The 19,439-nt window shown below is 36.2% G+C and overlaps 2 protein-coding genes across 2 annotated transcripts in view; both read left to right on the top strand.

Moving 5' to 3' along the window:
• The first annotated feature begins 789 nt into the window (after positions 1 to 789).
• Positions 790 to 7,913, top strand: Osi22 (Osiris 22). Its single transcript, XM_067766920.1, has 2 exons — positions 790 to 1,777; positions 7,585 to 7,913. Exons 1-2 carry the CDS (start codon positions 790 to 792, stop codon positions 7,911 to 7,913), a joined length of 1,317 nt encoding a protein of 438 aa, XP_067623021.1.
• A 1,353-nt stretch (positions 7,914 to 9,266) lies between these two features.
• LOC137240508 (uncharacterized) overlaps positions 9,267 to 19,439 on the top strand; it is a 62,774-nt gene continuing 52,601 nt past the window's right edge. The window contains 8 exon segments of the mRNA XM_067766907.1: positions 9,267 to 9,570; positions 9,926 to 10,296; positions 10,360 to 10,507; positions 12,842 to 13,106; positions 13,198 to 13,368; positions 13,755 to 13,852; positions 17,846 to 18,282; positions 18,363 to 18,448. Coding sequence (XP_067623008.1) covers positions 9,307 to 9,570; positions 9,926 to 10,296; positions 10,360 to 10,507; positions 12,842 to 13,106; positions 13,198 to 13,368; positions 13,755 to 13,852; positions 17,846 to 18,282; positions 18,363 to 18,448 — 1,840 coding nt within the window. The 5' untranslated portion in view covers positions 9,267 to 9,306.

Raw genomic sequence — 19,439 nt, 5'->3', positions numbered from 1 at the left:
CATTATAAGGTTAAATTATAAAGTGCTTTTACGCTTGGGAGTAGAATAAGCCTAGTTTTAACGCATAGTATAAACGTAAAAGCATCATGATCAACTTGATAAATTCACCAGTTCTAAGGCAGTATATTTCTAGAGCAAAAGACTGACTGCCTGCCACTAAAATTGGAAAGCGAAGCGCAAAACGAAGAGAAAGTGGAAAAATTATTGCAATAACAGTATATTTGAAATGATTGTTACGCCTCGATATACAAATACTAGATCCTATTAACTGTCTGAGAACCTATTTAAATATGTATTTATATTAGTTGAAATGAAAGTATTTATGCGATCAGAGATTGCATAGTAAACAAGTGGTTTTGCATCAAATGACACTATGTGAGCTACTCAAGCTGTTGCTGCTAAGAAATCTTTAGCTAACCACTGCTTTGTTTCAGCCATACGTTTAACTGCGCATTGTTGTAGCTAACTGAGTTCTTGCTTATCATTTGGCTGGAAAATCAAGAATCGCCAGTTGTGAAGCTGCTTACAAATATATATTAAGGTGAACATGTTGGCTCCCGCTTTTCCATTAAAACTTTTCTTGGTTACGGATGGTCATGTCTTCCAAGCAGATGAATGCGAGTTTATAAAATGCACTCCATTACAGCGTTTAGCACATTTCTGCTTTTATGACTGAAGTGCAAAGACGTTATTGCGAATTGTTGCCAAGCTTTAGTGTTTGAGCGGTGCTGGGAAGCATTTGAAATTAAAAAAAAAAAATACATAAATTTAATAAAAATTTTAAAAATTATGTATGCCAAATTTCGTTTATTACTAACATTGTTAGTGTTTGCGTATATTGATGCGCTAAGACCTAGCGAATCTTATGCAAAGGAAACAAATAGTAATACAAAAAAAATTACGCCTCCAATAGAAATAGCGAAGAAGGGAACAGAAATTGAAGCGAGAACTACGTTAGCTGATGAAACAACAACAATGCTGTCGTTAAGTGAAGAGGAAGAAGTGCTAATAAGCGGTGAGGAAGAACTTATGAACGATGACGAAGCAACAAGTGACGAATTACTATCAAAAGGACGCAGTTTTGCTGGAAACGAGAACGATGCACCAAGACCGCTCAAAAATATGCTAAGAGGCATTTATAAAAGCTACAAGAGTACCTATATGGGTAACGGTACTTCAGCTGAGTATAAAAAACGTTTGTTAGAACGCCTAAATGCTGCTGCATCAACGAAGCACACAACCTCCACCACCTCGAATTCAGCAACCAAGCCGCAAAGCGAGGAAGTAAACAAAACTAACGAAAGACTTAAGAAACAAACTTCATTGACTGAAACTGAAGTGGCAGCAGCGCCACTCTCAGCTCTATCACCTACACACGAAAGTGAAGCGCTTAAAGTGAAATTAATTGAAAAACAACGAAAACGCAAACGTAAAATAAGTCGCGCGCATTCAAATGCTAACAAACGTGCCAAAGTAAATAATCACTTAAATGTTGTAGCTGATAGCGTGAATGAAAATAATAACAACAACAACAGCAGTTATAGTTCGCATATCAATAGCACTTCAGCAGTTAGTAGCAGCGGCAGCGCCAGCGGCGGCGGCATAAGAATACACACAGATATCAATGAATTGCATGATAAGCATTATCGCTACTCAATTGGACCCGGTGTTAATATGAGTTTTGATATGTTAAATGATATTGTTAATGTTAATTTAGATGGTGATAATTTACGTGATATAATGCGTGGCCGTTGGCTGAGTGATAATACAGAAGAGGGTATGTAGTGATATAATTAAAAATAATTATTTGTTAATCAAAAGTGTTTGTATACATTTACAGTCGTTCAGAATTGAAATGGGACAACATAATTTTGTTTTGTTTTTTTACTTATTAAATTTAACATTTTAAGCTCCAGCTATTATAAAAATTGTGTGTAGCTCTGAGGAGTTTAAAACTAAACTTTTTTAATAATTTTTTAATGCCAAAAATACACTTAGAGGAATACAAAGTTGCAACTCCAGTATAAAAACTTTTTCCTGAAGCGTTAACTATTATGTTAAGAGCTGCATTCACACTTGTCGCCACGTTTTTCGAGAAAGAGTCAAAGAAATTTCTTTTGGCATTTTAGATAAGAAGTGTAAACTCTGATCCCTGAAAAAAGTGCAGCTGTGTATTTAGACACACCATCCGTTTGATAGCATTGCAATACTTTAATAAGTTCTTGACTGATATACTTAGACTGAAAATTCGGTCTGTTAATCGATCAAAAATTGTCAGCCTAGATTATTTCAAGCAGCATTTCGCTGTATTGATGGGCTAATGAGCATAGGTTTTGTTGTTGTTGCTGTTGTTGTAACAGTGCTTCGCCCCATCCAATAGGTTCGACCGATCACAAATTTTCATCAATATCCTCTAACGGGAGCCAAAGAAAGTTGCTGTTTCAACAGGGGTGGACCATAATGGGAGGGGTGTTAGAGACGTTGCTTCCACAATACAGTTAAAGAGATGGTTGGTGTCATGTGGGGATACGGTGCAAGCAGGACTTAATAGTTTACAGAAAAAACCCACATAATTTTTTTCGATTTGGCAATTATTCGCTATTCCAATGTAAGCCTAAACAAGTAAGGAAGGCTAAGTTCGGTTGTAACCGAACACTATATACTCATCTGGGAGCTTTGGAGACAAAATAAGGGAAAATCACCATTTAGCAAAATGAACCTAGGGTAACCCTGGAATGTGTTTGTACGAAATGTGTATCAAATGAAAGGTGTTAATGATTATTAAAAACGTAGTGAACCTTAGTTCTATAGGTGGACGCCTTTTCGAGATATCGCAATAAAGTTGGTCCAGGGTGACCCAGAACATCTTCTGTCGGGTACCTCTAATTTATTTATATATGTCGTACCACGAACAGTATTCCAGCCAAGATTCCAAGGGCTATTGATTTCGCCTTGCAGAACTTTTTCATTTTCTTCTACTTAATATGGTAGGTGTCACATCCATTTTAAAATTTTTTTCTAAAGTTATATTTTGCGTCAATAAACCAATCCAATTACCATATTTCATCTCTTTTTTTCATATTTGGTACAGAATTATGGCATTTTTTTCATTTTTCGTAATTTTCGATATCGAAAAAGTGGGCATGGTCATAGTCGGATTTCGTTCATTTTTCATAAAAGATAAAGTGAGTTCAAGTAAGCACGTGAACTAAGTTCATAAAAGATATGTCGATTTTTGCTCAAGTTATCGTGTTAACGGCCATGCGGAAGGACAGACGAACGACTGTGTATAAAAACTGGGGGTGGCATCAACCGATTTCGTCCATTTTCACAGAAAACAGTTATCGTCATAGAATCTATGTCCCTACCATATTTCACAAGGATTGGTAAATTTTTGTTCGACTTATGGCATTAAAAGTATTCTAGACGAATTAAATGAAAAAGGGCGGAGTTACGCCCATTTTGAAATTTTCTTTTATCTTTGTATTTTGTTGCACCATATCATTACTGGAGTCGAATGTTGACATAATTTACTTTTATACTGTAAAGATATTAAATTTCTTGTTAAAATTTGACTTAAATTTTTTTTTTTTTAAAGTGGGCGTGTTCGTCATCCGACTTCGCTAATTTTATTTAGCACACATATAGTAATAGAAATAACCGAACTTCATCATGATATCTTCAACGACTGCTAAATTACAGCTTGCAAAATTTTAAATTACCTTCTCTTAAAAGTGGGCGGTGCCACGCCCATTGTCCAAAATCTTACCAGTTTTCTATTCTGCGTCATAAGGTCAACGCACCTACCAAGTTTCATCACCATATCCGTCCTTGGTAATGAATTATCGCACTTTTTCGGTTTTTCGAAATTTTCGATATCGAATAAGTGGGCGTGGTTGTAGTCCGATTTCGTTTATTTTAAATAGCGATCTGAGATGAGCGGCCAGAAACCTACATACCAAATTTCATCAAGATACCTCAAAATTTACTCAAGTTATCGTGTTTACAGACGGACGGACATGGCTAAATGAATTTCTTTTTTCACCCAGATCATTTTGATATATAGAAGTCTATATCTATCTCGATTAGTTTATGCCGTTACGGATTACCGTTATGCGAACAAAGTTAATATACTCTGTGAGCTCTGCTCAGCTGAGTATAATAAAAAATTTGAGCGAATTCGCCTCACATATCAATAATCTAAGATTAATTTTATTGTAAAATTTGCAACAATGGATGGTGAACTTTACTTGTTTGTCTTAAAAAAAGTGGGAGTACAGAGATAGGAAAAATGTATTTTTAAAACAGAAAGTTTCCGATCTCACCTATTATATCGCTGAAAGGAACCTAAGATGGCTTTCACTACTACTTCCAATGAATCTTTTACGACAAAAATGTAATTTAATTTGGAGTTTTATTAAAAAAAAAAATCAGTTTAGGGTTAAACCAATTTCACAGAGAGGTTTAGTTAAATAATTATCAAGTTTTCTCTATTTAAGGCCTTATTGAACTTACAATGTACAAATTCCTAATTATCTCAATATTGCTTTATTGAATGCCCAATGGAGTCAAAAATCAAGCACGTCAATGCAACAAATGAATTGCTCTAAACAATTTACGAAAAATTTAAAAACAACAAAAAAATTAAAAGTTTAATTTTCGGTGCATTTGCAGCAAAGGATAACATAGTTTTTTTTTTTTTTTAATTGGCAAATATTTGGTTAGGTGGAACAGCATTTACTTTTAAATTTCTTTATAAATAAGGAATAAACGGGTGTTACAATTTTAACTATTTCTTGTAAGAGCGAAATATTTTGTTTGGGGCTGCTGACAGATTTTCGCTTAATGAAGCAAGTGGCCCTGTGTGAAAAGGAAACTTTAATTATTTCATTAAACGAAATTGTGATTCCATTACGTTTCTGAGTGAAATTGGAATTAAATTGTTTAGTCATTGTTTTTGATGAAATCTTGGGCTTTAGGTTTATTGCATGTAGAACCATGAATTCAATATCCGACTTTGTTAATAATTTTTTAATGTACAGAAAAACGAATATTGTTTAGAAAAACCTGATTTAGTACATAAAACTAGCCAGCCAACCCAAAATGCTATACATTCGTGATGACTCAAAATAGAACTTGAGCACAAAAATAATTTTTTTAGCAGATGGAAAAAGTTCAAAAAATGTACGGCAAAAATAATACATTTTTTGTTTTTTGAATTAACTGTAAAAAAAAGTTGTTGAATTGGCGGTGCCTGATGACGTGTAAGCTTTGCAAAATTAATTATAAATTTCGCAACACATTTAGAAGTTTTTCTTCGATTAATATAACCTTTTGTATATAATAAATAAAATAAATATAAGGTGCGATAACCTCCGAAGAGATTTTGGGCCGAGCTTCTCCTCCAATTTGCGTCGTGCTCCTCTTTATTTTCCCTACAAATTGGCCCTACATGTTTTATGCCGACTCCGAACGACATCTGCAAGGCAGGTCAGTTTTCACTGGGAGTTTTTCATGGCCGAAATATACTCGGAGCACTTGCCAAACACTGCCGAGAGGCGACCCCGCTTAGAAGAAATTTTCTTCTAATTTAAAAACCTTATTTCTAAAATTTTGATGTTGCTTTGCCCGGGGTGTGAACCCAGGGCATACAGTGTGGTAGGCGGAGCACGCTACCATCACACACATTTTGGGAAATTCAATTTATTTTAAACCTTCTGCTTTCGATCGAATCGCTGAACTGTTGAATAAGTAACTCAAATATTCAATATAGCAATATCTCCTTTATTTACAACTCTAATGAAGTAGTAGTACTTCACAATTACAATACTCGCGAACTTTACTATAAGCGTGTTAAAACTATGGCTGCAAACCGCCTCTAAAATCGAAGCGGTTCGGTTCAGTGGTTCGAACCACTCAGGCAAAACTTGAACCGGTTCGTTACAAACTAAAATATATTCATGAACATGTAAATGTGTATGTGAAAAATAATATGGTATCCCTTTGGAACGGTATTGTTCCCCAATTATGTTTATTTATTAGTTTTTAGTAATTCAAATTTAAAATATCGTTCTAACTACATATAACACAAGCAATATATATATATAAATTTCAAAGCTTACACAAAGCTCCCAACAATTAATAAAATTTTCATCAGTTTTCCAGACTTACTAAAAACTTTCAAAAATTTTCCGAGTGTGCGGTTTTGTAGCTCATCTAACTGTAGTATAATAATATGCAAGTTTCAAGAGCATGAACAAAATTTGTTTTTATATGGAAGATATGGGCAACACCCTAGGGGAAAAAAATTAAAAAAAAATTAACGGTATTTCTTCTACTTGCACACTATTACACTATAATTGAATGAGCTTCAAGACTGCACATTCAGAAATATTCTGAAAGATGTTAATAAAAAGTTTAGAAAATTGATAAAAATTTGATTAATTTTACTTTAAAATTTTTATAATTATACATATGTATGTGGTTTGTGTTATAGTTCGGACTATGCTATAAATGAAAACATGTTATAAATGAAAAATGAAAAAGCTCTTTCATATACAAAGTTGTTATGCACGGGGTTTGAACCCATTTCGTAAATTTGTTTATGTTTTCACAAGGTTTTGACCACAGGCGCAAACAGTTGACGCTATTGCTATCAACAGTGACAACTCAAGGCGTTGCCATCGAGAAAAATGTATGCAATTTTATCTTAGAGTTGTATTTTCAAGCAAAGTGGTGAATTAAATAAGTTAAGTGATTTTTGTTGAAAATTTATTTTGAACCGAACCCAAAAATCTCGGCATAACGAAATCTCGTCAACACTATAACCGACCACATACTATCCCGATTTGGAAAAATCCTGAAAACTCCGAATCCCGACGCAAACCAGAAAAGTTTATTAAAATTTCGTTTTTACACGTTACGCATACGCAGAAAGATGTTCTGCCCAGAACTACTATCAATCGCGTAGGCGAAGTTGGGTCCGATTAGAGTTACGCAGAAGGTGTTCTACGCATAAATACTGTGGATCACGTAGTTGGTGTTTGGATCGGATAAATGTTTTTGTGCAGAGATGTTTAAAATAGTAGAACAATGCCGATATGTGTATTTTTATGACATCAAGTGTGATTTCCCAAATTTCGGGATTTGATAGTGTCGGGACTATGAATGACCTGAATTTGATCCTGTCGCTATTGTAAATTATCTGGATTTGATCGTGTCGATATTATGAATTGCCCGGATTTGGTAGTGTCAGGATTATGTGTTTCGTGATTTTGTTTTTGGGGATTTCGTAAGTCAGGAACACGATCCATGATTACATTGATGTGCAGCCGATAGTTTTAGAAAAAGCAAATTGATCAATTGGTTTACATACATATGTATATATAACGCAGCAATAAAAATTAAAATAGATATTGGGTCCCATTTGGATTGTGCATAACTGTATGATTATAATCATGCAAATTTATGAATTAGACTGTTTTCCATTGTACATAAATATATATATGCACACATGCACCTTACATCAATTTCTAACCTAAAACTTTAATATTAACAAATAAATTTATTTCCGTCCCTCCTCAGGTCGCGGCAAAAAATATGATATGGTCACGAAAGTTTTACCGCTATTTGTGTTGCCATTTCTCATACAATCAGCTATTGTACCATTTTTGGTTACTAAACTGAAATTATTATTGGTAAAATCGATACTTATCGGCAAGTTGGCGATATTCCTAATCATCATATCGGCCATAAAGAATAGCAACAATAAAACGGTGCAATCGTATGAAGTGGCGCCCTCGTATTGGGCTGGTGAGCCCAGTAGACGATCGGAGTTGGCGTCAGCGGCGGCAACATCAGCTGCTTATAATGGTTATCGAGTGGAGGGAAAACCAGCGGCTTGGATTAATTGATAATGAAGTTTCTAACTTGGGAAGTAATGTTTTTGAAATTTTGTTGTTAATAAAGGTCATAATTAAAAACAAAAATTAGTGTAATATGGTTTTATTTGAATGGATAGAGAAGGTAAGTGAAAAGGAAAGTTTTGATGATTCAAATTCGAAGATTAAATATATTTACTATTTCGTCAACTGGTATATTTTGGAGTCGAATTAGAGATTTGTCGACATCGACCGAATGAGACCATTATAGTAAAGTTTACTTTTGCTTGATGGCAGCCTCGTCAGGTAGTCTTCACATTTTTGCACGCAACTTCAGCTCAGATATTGCGATATTTCGTGTGTATGCTTACTTCCTTTCCTTTCAAATAAATATGAAATTGCCAAAGTCTCCAATTCGTTTTATGTACTACGAGAAGAAGATATCAATGTTTAACCATTGCACAAAGAAAGGCTTAAAACAGTATTGTATAGCAGGAAGCCCAAAAAATGATTCGGGACTGATAGAATATCCACGGAGGCAATTAAGTTATCGAAAATCAACACCAACAGCAACAAATATTTCGACACAAGCATCTTGCCCACAAGGTGGAATATATAGTGGCTTCTTCTTATTTCGGAGGGCAACTGAGACCTCGTCACGTCCATTGTGCATGCTGGATACTGCAGAAAAAATTATGGAGAGCCTGCTGAAGTAGGCCTCATGGCATCAGTAGAAGATGGGGAGGGAATGTTTCATTGAAAACATAGTTTCCAGAAAAAATACATGCGTTTTAATAGCCGCCCAACTATCTGAATACATGTTGAATTTCCTAACAGATACAGCGACGGATAGCGAATTACCTACGGCATCCTTAATAGCGGCTACTTCCGCTTTGAAAATGCTGTATCATTTCCACAGAATGGGAAAGGTGGAAGGCCAAGACGCCTAGGCTTCGAACAAAAAGCACGTAGGACATACTTTCCTCGAATGCGAAAACTTCGCTCACCAGCAAGGGAGGGTGGACACTTATCACCGAAAAGTGCCATCATGGCCTGCAGAAGTGAGCGATCTGAACTGACCGTAGTAAAAGTCAAAATTATCTGTACGAAAATGGAATTAAGAAAAACGCAATGCATTACTAAATGCATTATGAGCTGAAATTATAAAAGAACTATAAAAGAACTTATTACTTTCAGTCTAAAGACATGAATCTGAATATCTCTATTAAAATTGATCGTTAAGAACTTGGTAGGTTTTCATTATCAAAATCGATTTATGAGGCAATAAATTGAAGATAACATTCGAATTATGATACAAGAAAATGAAGCAATTTAAGTAGTTGAACTTATTTGTTCAGTATTAGTTTCAACTTACACCATTGCGGATTGAGAAACTTCCGCAGTATATTAAATACAAAAAATAAAAATGTTGATAACCGCTAAATTGGTGGCAATAGGTTTAGGCGTTGTACTTATACCCTTTACGATATCGACAATTGTATTGGCTGTGCAAAAGTCAAATTTAAATGAAAAATTAAATGATGCACTCAATGAGATAGCAGAGTTGGGTAAAAGTTCGACCACTGCTAGCACAGTGAGCACGCCAATAACAACAACGAGTAGCGCCACTACAGCGGCAACAACAACAACTACACAAACGCCAGAAACTACAACCGAAGAACCAGAAATTGTGAGTAATTGGCAATGCATTTCACTTCATGCATGAAAATTGAGCATTTTCTCAGATACGATTGTTGAAGTAATGGCGGAACCGTACAAGGTGGCAGCACGGTGACATACCTACAAATGAATGGACTAATGTAAAAATCGTACTGCGCCGGAAGTTGATGTATGAAATCATCATATTAAAAAAGTACAAATCAGCTGCCACCTTGTATAGTTCCGCCATGGTTGAAGTCAAATGTGTCTAGTTTGTTTTTGTTACAAAAGCAACATAGCAACATTTTACTGAAAAAAAAATTCTTTTTGCTTTTGCCTAATGTGCCCGACTTCGCTTAGTAATGCTCCTAATGTTCTATCCTCAGATCAACTATCGATTACCCGATAGCGTATATCCCCTAAATTATGACCTTTATCTACATCCCGATATCGATACGGGCAATTATACTGGCGAACTGCGCATTACTGTGAATACCACCAGAGCCATCAAACAAATTGTTTTGCATTCTAATAAATTAAAAATAAATAATGTTTATTTGGATTTTACAAATATTCCAACTGTGCATGTGAAGAATTACGATTTCGATTTAGTGCGTGATTTTTTGATTGTGGAATTAAGTGAAGAGTTGCCAGCTGCGCTTGTTTTCGATCTTGGCATATTATTCGAAGGTAGTATGACGGGAAAAATTAATGGACTCTACAGTTCATCTTATACCAAGGCAGATAGTACGAAAAAGTATGTGATTTTTTTTTCAAGTTCTTGACTTGATTATTGCATACATATTAACATTTCTTACAGGGTTATCGCTACTTCTAAATTTGAACCAACTTATGCGCGTTTGGCTTTTCCTTGCTTTGACGAGCCAGCTCTGAAGGCAACATTTGATATTACTTTGGTTTATCCCAAACAAGGCGGTTATCATGCTTTATCAAATATGGATATATCGGTGAGTAGCTACATTAGGGTGACAAGAAATGATAAAAATAAATAAAGTTTTTGAAATACAGTCTAAATTGACATGTCTTAACAATTTCCTACTCAGCGAAGTTTTTGGGGAGTGTTATAGATGTTGATGGTCCTTTGCCGGATTTAGATCCAGTGCACTCCGGTAACAAGCAAAATTAAGATACTAGCCCGATCATCTCGGCCTTCTAGGCCTTGCCGCCCCAGTTCCATGAGGAACTTGGGGCCGCCAGAGCCTCGAATGCTAAATATGTGTATGATAAATTCAAATTTGTAATAGGATTCTGTTCGCGTAAGTGAGGTTGACAATTGGTTTGCGGAAGCTCTGCAGCTTTGTATTGCGCTTATTTTGCCTTGAATCCCCACCGAAATTTGTCAAGCCCCGTTTCGTTCTTTTCCACTTATAATACTGTACACTTATGACTACATAATAAGGGATGGATTAAATAAAAGAGAAATGAAAATGAAAAAGGAGGAGGGAAAGGTAAAAGTAAAGGAGAAGAAAAAGAAGAGAGGGAGGAGGGCGAAGCAGGGTATCTATGGAGATGATAGTAAGGAGGACTTTATGGAGTATGGTAAGGGTATCAAAAATGAAACAAGAGCAAAGAAATGTACAAGAAAGGAAAAATTAGGAAATCAAAATACTGCAAAACCGATCTTTCAGTCGGGTATAATGATACTCTTAGCTGTGATGATGATATACGTAGCTGTTAGCTATTATCGTGCAGTTCATTTAGGTCCAGTTCCTTCACGTACTGTTCATAATGATTTTTCCCACTTTTATTAGAATTAATCCTCGTTATAGGGAAGTTATTTGTACCCAGTTTTTTCGTGATAGGTCAATTCTTCTTCCAGTTATGGCTCCCGGAGCCAAGGAGCCCATATATGTGCTAAATTTAAACAAGTTATCTCAAAGTTCACTAATGTTTTCAGGTGTACAGACGGACGAGGGAAACGGCTGACATACAACCATGACTGAATCAACTTTTTTTATGCTGATGGAACATGTGCAAACGCGTAAATTATCGACTGATGAGTTATTGTAGATTAGGGTATGTCTAAACGTGGTCTTACGATGTACAATGCGTACAAAATTAGTAAACTTTGTGAATTTTGCTCTGTTAAATATGAGCACTTAGAGCCACCAAGCGAGAGACAATAGCCAAATCAGAACAGCAACAGTGATGAATTTGGAGGTAAAGGGGGAGAAAAGAAGGATAAACAGATAAATATTGAGTTTGACACCCAAACTTAATTACATAATTTCATGATTCTTCCAGATCAATTTCAGATATTTCAGGACTATTATATAACCATTCATATTTGCCTTCGGCACTGTTTTAGGATCATTTTGAAATGATTTCGTGGTTGTTTTTGAGATCATTTCGAAATTGTTATCAGCATTGTTTTGGGATTTATTTTCGATTACGGCATCACATTAGAATCATTTAGAAATTTTTCGAGATTTACTTCGTAACTCTTTCGGCATCATTCGGAACTGTTTCGGATCAGATCGAGATTGTTTTTGGAATAATTTTCTTATAATTTTTGGCATGTCATAGGATTTTTTTTTGGGATAATTTCGAGACTATTCCGTAAATATTTCGGAAGCAGTTCAAGATTAATTCCGCATTGTTTTCGGAATCAATTATAAATCCTTTTTCTGGATTTTCTCAATTCATGTGGTATTATTTTGAAAATGGTTTTGGGCTCACCATGGCACCCTCTCGGGAAAAGTTTAGGGGCAATTTCAATATTGTTTTCAGTACTATTTTGAGGGCGATTTCATGACCATTTCGAGAATGTTTGGTTTATAATTTCGGGACTTTTTGTGGATAATTTTGGGATTGTAATCGGGAACATTGAGGAACCATTGACTTGTATAATTTGTGAAACTGGCCCCAGAGCTTATGATTTTCGAGAAAAATTTCTCGCCAGGATCGACTTCCTGCGAGATTTTTGAATCTCGAAAAGCATTTTAACTCCAGCATTGGCATAATTCAAGCGAATATTTTTACAAAGCAAGAAGTACAAACTACGGAGTTCATATAGTACAGCTAATGCACCGACTAAATTGAATGGCGAGAAGCTCAAAAGGTTTACGAGTATTTCGAGGTAGGAGCCGAGTCCTCGATTTTTCGAGTCTTGAAACTCGACTAGAAATCGTAAGTTCTACTTAAAATATAATGATTATTTACATGTAGGCTTTAGATCAAATTGGAAGTTTTGCCATAATAGTTTACACCTACACTCAGGCACTCTTACTGCTTTATTTTTATAAAAATATTACGAACTTTTCTTCTTTTCTATTATCTAGCACGAATCAGTTCAAGGCAACTATGTGGAGGCTTATTTTAACACAAGCGTTCCAATGAGCACCTATTTGGCCTGTTTCCTTGTTTCTGATTTTGCACACAAGACAGCTGAAATCGATACAAAGGGCATTGGCGCTCCATTTAATTTACGAGCGTTTGCTACACCCGAACAAATTGATAAAGTTGATTTTGCATTATCTGTTGGAAAAGCAGTATTGGAATATTATATACAATATTTTCAAATTGAATATCCTTTGCCGAAAATGGGTGAGTTTTTTTCTAAACGTATCTTTCCATTTACTCAGTGAGATTGTCTTCTAATTGTTGTCTTAAAATTACATCCAACGACTTCTTACAGATATGGCAGCTATACCAGATTTCGTTTCGGGTGCTATGGAACATTGGGGTCTGGTGACATATCGCGAAACAAATTTGCTTTACGTAGAAAACGAGAGTTCAACTGCAAATAAACAGAGAGTGGCACAGGTTATTGCTCATGAATTCTCTCACATGTGGTTTGGTAATTTAGGTAAGTCTAGTCTTTTCATGAACAGTGTTCTCGAACACCTGAATCTCATAGTTTTTTATTTAGCTACATACATGTATATGTGTTAATAATGTCATCTTCGCTCTGAGCTGGTGACTACATGTATGTATGTGAAATATTCTCTTCGCTGGTAGCTTTGCTGCTTACATGTATGTGTGACTGCTTGTAACTGTTGTTGTGCATTTATTTAGTAGCAGCATAGTGATGTATCGAAATCCTAATATTCGTCACAATATATTTAAGTGTCAAAACCATAAATAGTTTAGCAATAAATAAAGTTATGTTTACAATACATATATCCAATTTATCAGATTTTTATTGTGCTTTTTTTGTTACTACCCATGTAATTGTATGCTATCTGATTACAGTCACAATGAAATGGTGGAACGATTTATGGCTTAATGAAGGTTTTGCTAGATATATTGAAAATAAAGGTGTGAATGCAGTCTTTCCTGAGTGGAAAATGGTGAGTGAATAAACAGTTATCAAAAATAATTAAACTGCTTCAACATATTTCTTTCCGCAAACTTTTTACTTGGGGTAGAAGAATCTAACCCAACAAATTTCGGGATTTTACCAAATATGAAAAGGGAAGAGGGTGGGTGCCACCATCCGTTTTTCTGGTTGATAAACTGGCAAATACTTTCATAGTCATTGCAAAATTTGTTTGCCGAATTTTTTCAATCCAACTTCACAATTGATGAAGTAGTATCAACCAAATATAATAGTCATTCTAATCATCAAGCAATTTTGAATTTTGGTCATCTACGATTTATCTTAAATGACATTATTAAAGGTACTCTACTCCGACTGATCGCAATGGATGTTCTTCTCAGCAATTGTCCTGCTATTGTTGTCTCTCTTATTGTAACCTATCTCTAAGTTCAGGAGTAAACTTTTCACTGCCACCTCTGGCGTACCTCAAAGGAATATCTTAGGTCCTCATTTTTAATTTTGTTTATTAATTATATTCCCAATTGTTTAACCTCGTCGGAGTTCCTACTCTATACTCAACTGTTAAAAGTTTTGAAGATGCACAGTGTCTACAAGTAGACATAGATGCATTATCACTCTGATACCGTGACTCGCAATTGTTTCTAAATCTTAAAAAGTTCTACCATATTACATTTGCTAAAATTCGCAAAACCTTAGCAAAGATATACAGTATCACAAGCGTTCCTATTCAAGCTCTACTTGAGATAAGGGACCTTTAACTCCTCGTTTTCGTTCAATTAGCAAATCGTCGATGCCTTTCCAAAACCATCTATCAACCAACTGCATTTGAATTTTAGAGGAGAGCAGAAAAACATATCGTGCGATTTCTTTAATTTGATGCTGGAGAAAATTATACTAGCTGCAGGACATAACCGCTCTGGAACAATATTCTATAAAAGCGTGCTATTCTGGCATATGCTGATGATATTGATATCATCCCGCGTCGTAATATGCTTACTCCAAACTGGAAAAAGAAGCGGTAACGATGGGTTTGATGGTGAGTTAGGACAAAAGGAAGTACCTCCTGTCCTCGAGGAAAGAGTCAGCGCATAAGCGCCTTGGAAACCACGCTACTGTTGGCAGCCATACTTTCGAATTAGTAAAAGACTTCGTTTATTTGGGAACCAGCATTAATACTAACAACAACATCAGCTCTGAAATCCAGCGAAGAATCACCCTTGCCAATAAATACTACTTTAGACTAGGTAGGCAATTGAAAAGTAAAGTCCTACCTCGGCAAACAAAAATCATACTCTATAATCCACTTATCATACACGTCCTGCTATATGGTGCAGAAGCATGGGCCATGACAAAATCAAGTGAAATGTGTCCGGGAGTATTCGAGAGTAAAGCTCTTCGTAAGATTTATGGACCTCAACGCGTTGGCGATGGCGAGTACCGAAGTAGATTTAATAATGAACTGTACGAGCTTTACGCAGATATCAATATTTGACAGCGAATTAAAACGCAGCGGCTACGCTGGCTAGGCCATGTTATGCGAATGATAGATGGCGCTCCGGCTAGTAAAGTGCTTTTATCGGAAACCGCCTATGGAAGCAGAGGAAGAGGCCGGCTGCAACTCCACTGGAAGGACCAGCTGGAGAACGATCTAAACTTCCTTGTTCTGACCAATTGGCGCCAGTTGGCAGAGCGTAGAAGCGACTGGCGCGCCTTGTTGGACGGCCATAACCGCTTAAACGGTTAAGCGCCAATTATATAAGTAAGAAAACACACCCTTTTTTCCTCAGTAATTTTTTCCATGAAATATTGCAGTAATCTCTTTTCCGCTGTAAGGCGCTTCATATAAGCTTAAATACAATTTTGGAGTGCAAATTAAATTTAACCGTTATTTTACACAATCGATACTCAAAATTGAAAGTTATGCTTTTTTTTGATGGAGCTGTATGCACTGAGCTTAGGGTTAAGAAATCTCAAGTTTGCCATATGGTGATATTTGGGTGCTTTTGCAATTCGTCGATAGATGGTTTTGCAAAGGCAACGACGATATTACTTAGATTATTTCCAATGCGCATATCTCTCTAGGTTTCCGAAGACGTAACAGCATACAGTTTTTTAATCCATATACCATGAAATTGTCATACTCATCGTTTTTATGTTCCAGACTTGAAAATGCTGCTTTTATTTGGAGACCGGTGCCATAAGTTTGCCATTGACTGTATTGAGCGAGAACAAAAAGGCTTTTCTTAAATTTTGTCTTAGATCCCTACATTTCTCTGACGCAGTCGCTACTTACCACCATGGTGTGGTGATAGCGTGCTCCGCTTACCACACCGTAGATCCTGGGTTCAACTCCCGGGCAAAGTAACATACAAAAATTTTTTTATGGGAGTCGCCCCTCGGCAGTGAGTCCTAAATTTACTCGGAGCTAAATCGCGTCAAGTTCCTTTTTTTAAACTTCCCTACCGCTGACGCCTGCTGCTTATAAATTTACAATCCTTAAAAATTAGAAGGACAGCGCTACCAACTAAGTATCTATGTTTTTATTATTCCTTTAATATTAAACATACGTCTATTACGTTTTATCTTTTTCGAAACCTATTCTTCTCTTCACAACTACTTGAGATTTGTATACTCTTCGGGCCGGTTTTTTAGTACTTGGTTAAGCTAAGTTTAAACTAAGTTTGTTTAACTCTAGTCAATTTTAAACTCCAGTTAAACTACTGAGCAAGTTTTCAGTCACATTTTAAGGCCGCCTTTTGGGTAGGACTTTTTGTGCGGCAACATTGGCTTTTTATTATCTAGATAGTTTGTTGGCGGCCACCGTGGTGTGATGGTAGCGTGCTCCGCCTACCACACCGTATGCCCTGGGTTCGCACCCCGAGCAAAGCAACATCAAAATTTTAGAAATAAGGTGTTTAAATTAGAAGAAAGTTTTTCTAAGCGGGGTCGCCCCTCGGCTCCGGGTGTATTTCTGCCATGAAAAGCTCTCAGTGAAAACTCATCTGCCTTGCAGATGCCGTTCGGAGTCGGCATAAAACATGTAGGTCCGGTCCGGCCAATTTGTAGGGAAAATCAAGAGGAACACGACGCAAATTGGAAGAGAAGCTCGGCCTTAGATCTCTTCGGAGGTCATCGCGCCTTACATTTATTTTTTTTTTAGTTTGTAGATACGGTAACGGCTGGATTTTGTTTACCCAACAAACATGGGACAAAAAATTTTCCAGTGCAATATATATCTAGTTCCGGATGTGATATCCAACATGATTATTTAATTTTTCTTAAACCAGATAGTTCTAGAGTTTATATCCAATTTCATTCTCCAATCACTATCCAACCTTGGAGAAATTTTGTAAAATTTAGAGTTCTCGAGCTGAACTTTAACGTTATTATCATTATCAAACTATTATCTAACCTTTGAGAGATTTTGATAAATGTACATCTGTCACATGGATATTCATCACATTTCTCAAGTTGATATCCTACATTGGATATCGAGTTGAGGTAAAGTTGAAAACAAATATTCAAGGTGGTACCACCAAAACCAACAGCTGTTTATTGTGAGAAATATACAACTGGTTGACAGAAGTAATGAAGCATGATATCATTTTTTGTTTATATAAAAAATTCCCTGTTTTGCTGAGTATGCTATGATTCTCGAATTGAGCCACTGTTTCGAAACAACTCTTGTGATTTCAGAAGTATTCCTAGTTATCAACATGAGCTCTAAAGGTACTCAAGCCCAAATGCTTGTTGGGTATATCTATATATATCATTTCAAACGAACGCAAATAACTGATAGGTTAACTAGAGTTTAAACCTGCAGATCAGCCGCTTAATCGCTGCTTAAACTTCAATTAAAGTAAACCGAAAAACTGCAGAATAAGTTTAAGCGTAGTTTAACTGACAAACTGAGTTGAACTTGTAATGAAAAACCAGGCCTAAGTCCAACTACGATTATAACAAATTTCCTTCAATATTAAAAAAACCCAAAATATTTTCATAGCTGGATCAATTTATTACCAACCGCGTGCATAGCGTTTTCACGTTAGATGCCACCTTAGCTTCACATCCGATCATCGTAACGGTAGAGAGTCCTGGTGAGATTACTGAAATATTCGATCAAATTACTTATGGCAAGGGCGGTTGCATTTTACGCATGTTGGAAGATTTTATTGGATCCAAGAATTTCGAAACAGCTGTTACAAATTATTTAAATGAGTTTAAATTTCGAAATGCAGTCACCGATGACTTTTTAACAGAAATTGATAAATTAAAATTGGGAATTGATGTTAAAGCGATAATTGACATTTGGGTTGTGCAAATGGGTTATCCGGTGGTGATGGTGGAGCAAATAACATCGCAACAATATCGTTTAACACAAAAACGTTTCTTTTCAAATCCTGATGATTATCAGGGTATATATGATGACTCACCGTATAAGTGAGTACAATTTAAAGAGAGATAGAGATATAAGTAAATTTGTTGGCAAATAACATAAATATTTTATATGGTAAATTTAGTTACACCTGGACGATTCCGATTACATTCAAAACAAGCTTATCCAATGATATACAACGAGCTTGGTTCTTTCATAAACAAAAAGAGCGTGAGTATTTTATTCATACATACAGCAGCGCATAGAAAAATAGCAGTATCAAATTTCGCCAATGAAATACTATTTTCTTATATTAGATATTGTAACTGAAACTAAGCAAACCAATCTCGAAAACGTTTTCGAAAAAATTCAAAAACCAAGAGTTAATTATACCTTTCATAAACATGAAATGGTATATTAAATTTGGGCCGATGTTTGCAATGTTGAGAAATATAGAAGATAGACTCACCATTAAGTATACCGAATTGATCAGGGCGACGAAATGAGTTGATATAGCCATGTCCGTCTGTCCGTCCGTCTGTCTCTTTGAACGCAAACTAGTCCCTCAAATTTCGAGATATCTCAATGAAATTTGACACAAGGACGTTTTTGTATTATATTAGAGATTAGTCGGATCCGGTAGCATCGGACGACTATAAACATATATATCCCATACAACCGATCGTTCAGATAAGACCATTTTGGTCATTCCTGCTGCAATTTAGAAAGTATAAACGTGAAACTCGGTGATATATATTCTAATATATCATAGAATATATCCTGAAAAAATCACTTTGATCGGAGCTATATATAGTTATATCCCTGTGAGGTGGGTTTTGTCGAAGGCTGAGGTAAGCTCAATCGCTCCAGGGTCAGGCGAAGGTCCCACTAACCTCTACAAATTAATAACACAATTAGTTGTTGTTTTGTTCCGAACACGCACACACACACGATGCGGCTTTTGCCTTTCGATGCCGGCAGCCTTTGATCCCAGAGAGAGAGGGAGCGAGATAGAGAGGGAGATGCCACGGATGATAGCGCAGGAGCGGCGGAAAGTTGACAGTACGGGTCGCGGTTCTCAGGGAACGGTGAAGATAATCCGCAAGTATTTTACCCAGAGAGAGCTTACGGATTGGTTCAGGCGGGTTGCGGTGGTACTCCTATGGTTAACGATAGGCGGCGGCGGGCAGTAAGGGCGCAGTTTCACCTAGGTGAAGTATAT

This window comes from Eurosta solidaginis, chromosome 1 (assembly GCF_040869045.1).
Source record: "Eurosta solidaginis isolate ZX-2024a chromosome 1, ASM4086904v1, whole genome shotgun sequence".
Classification (NCBI taxonomy): Eukaryota; Metazoa; Arthropoda; class Insecta; order Diptera; family Tephritidae; genus Eurosta; species Eurosta solidaginis.
This window is presented reverse-complemented; position numbering and strand designations above follow the sequence as displayed.

Coding starts and splice junctions, on each gene's coding strand:
- Osi22 (XM_067766920.1), top strand. CDS start 790: ATGTATGCCAAATTTCGTTTATTACTAACATTGTTAGTGTTTGCGTAT. Junction 1,778..7,584: donor GAGTGATAATACAGAAGAGG/GTATGTAGTGAT, acceptor GTCCCTCCTCAG/GTCGCGGCAAAAAATATGAT.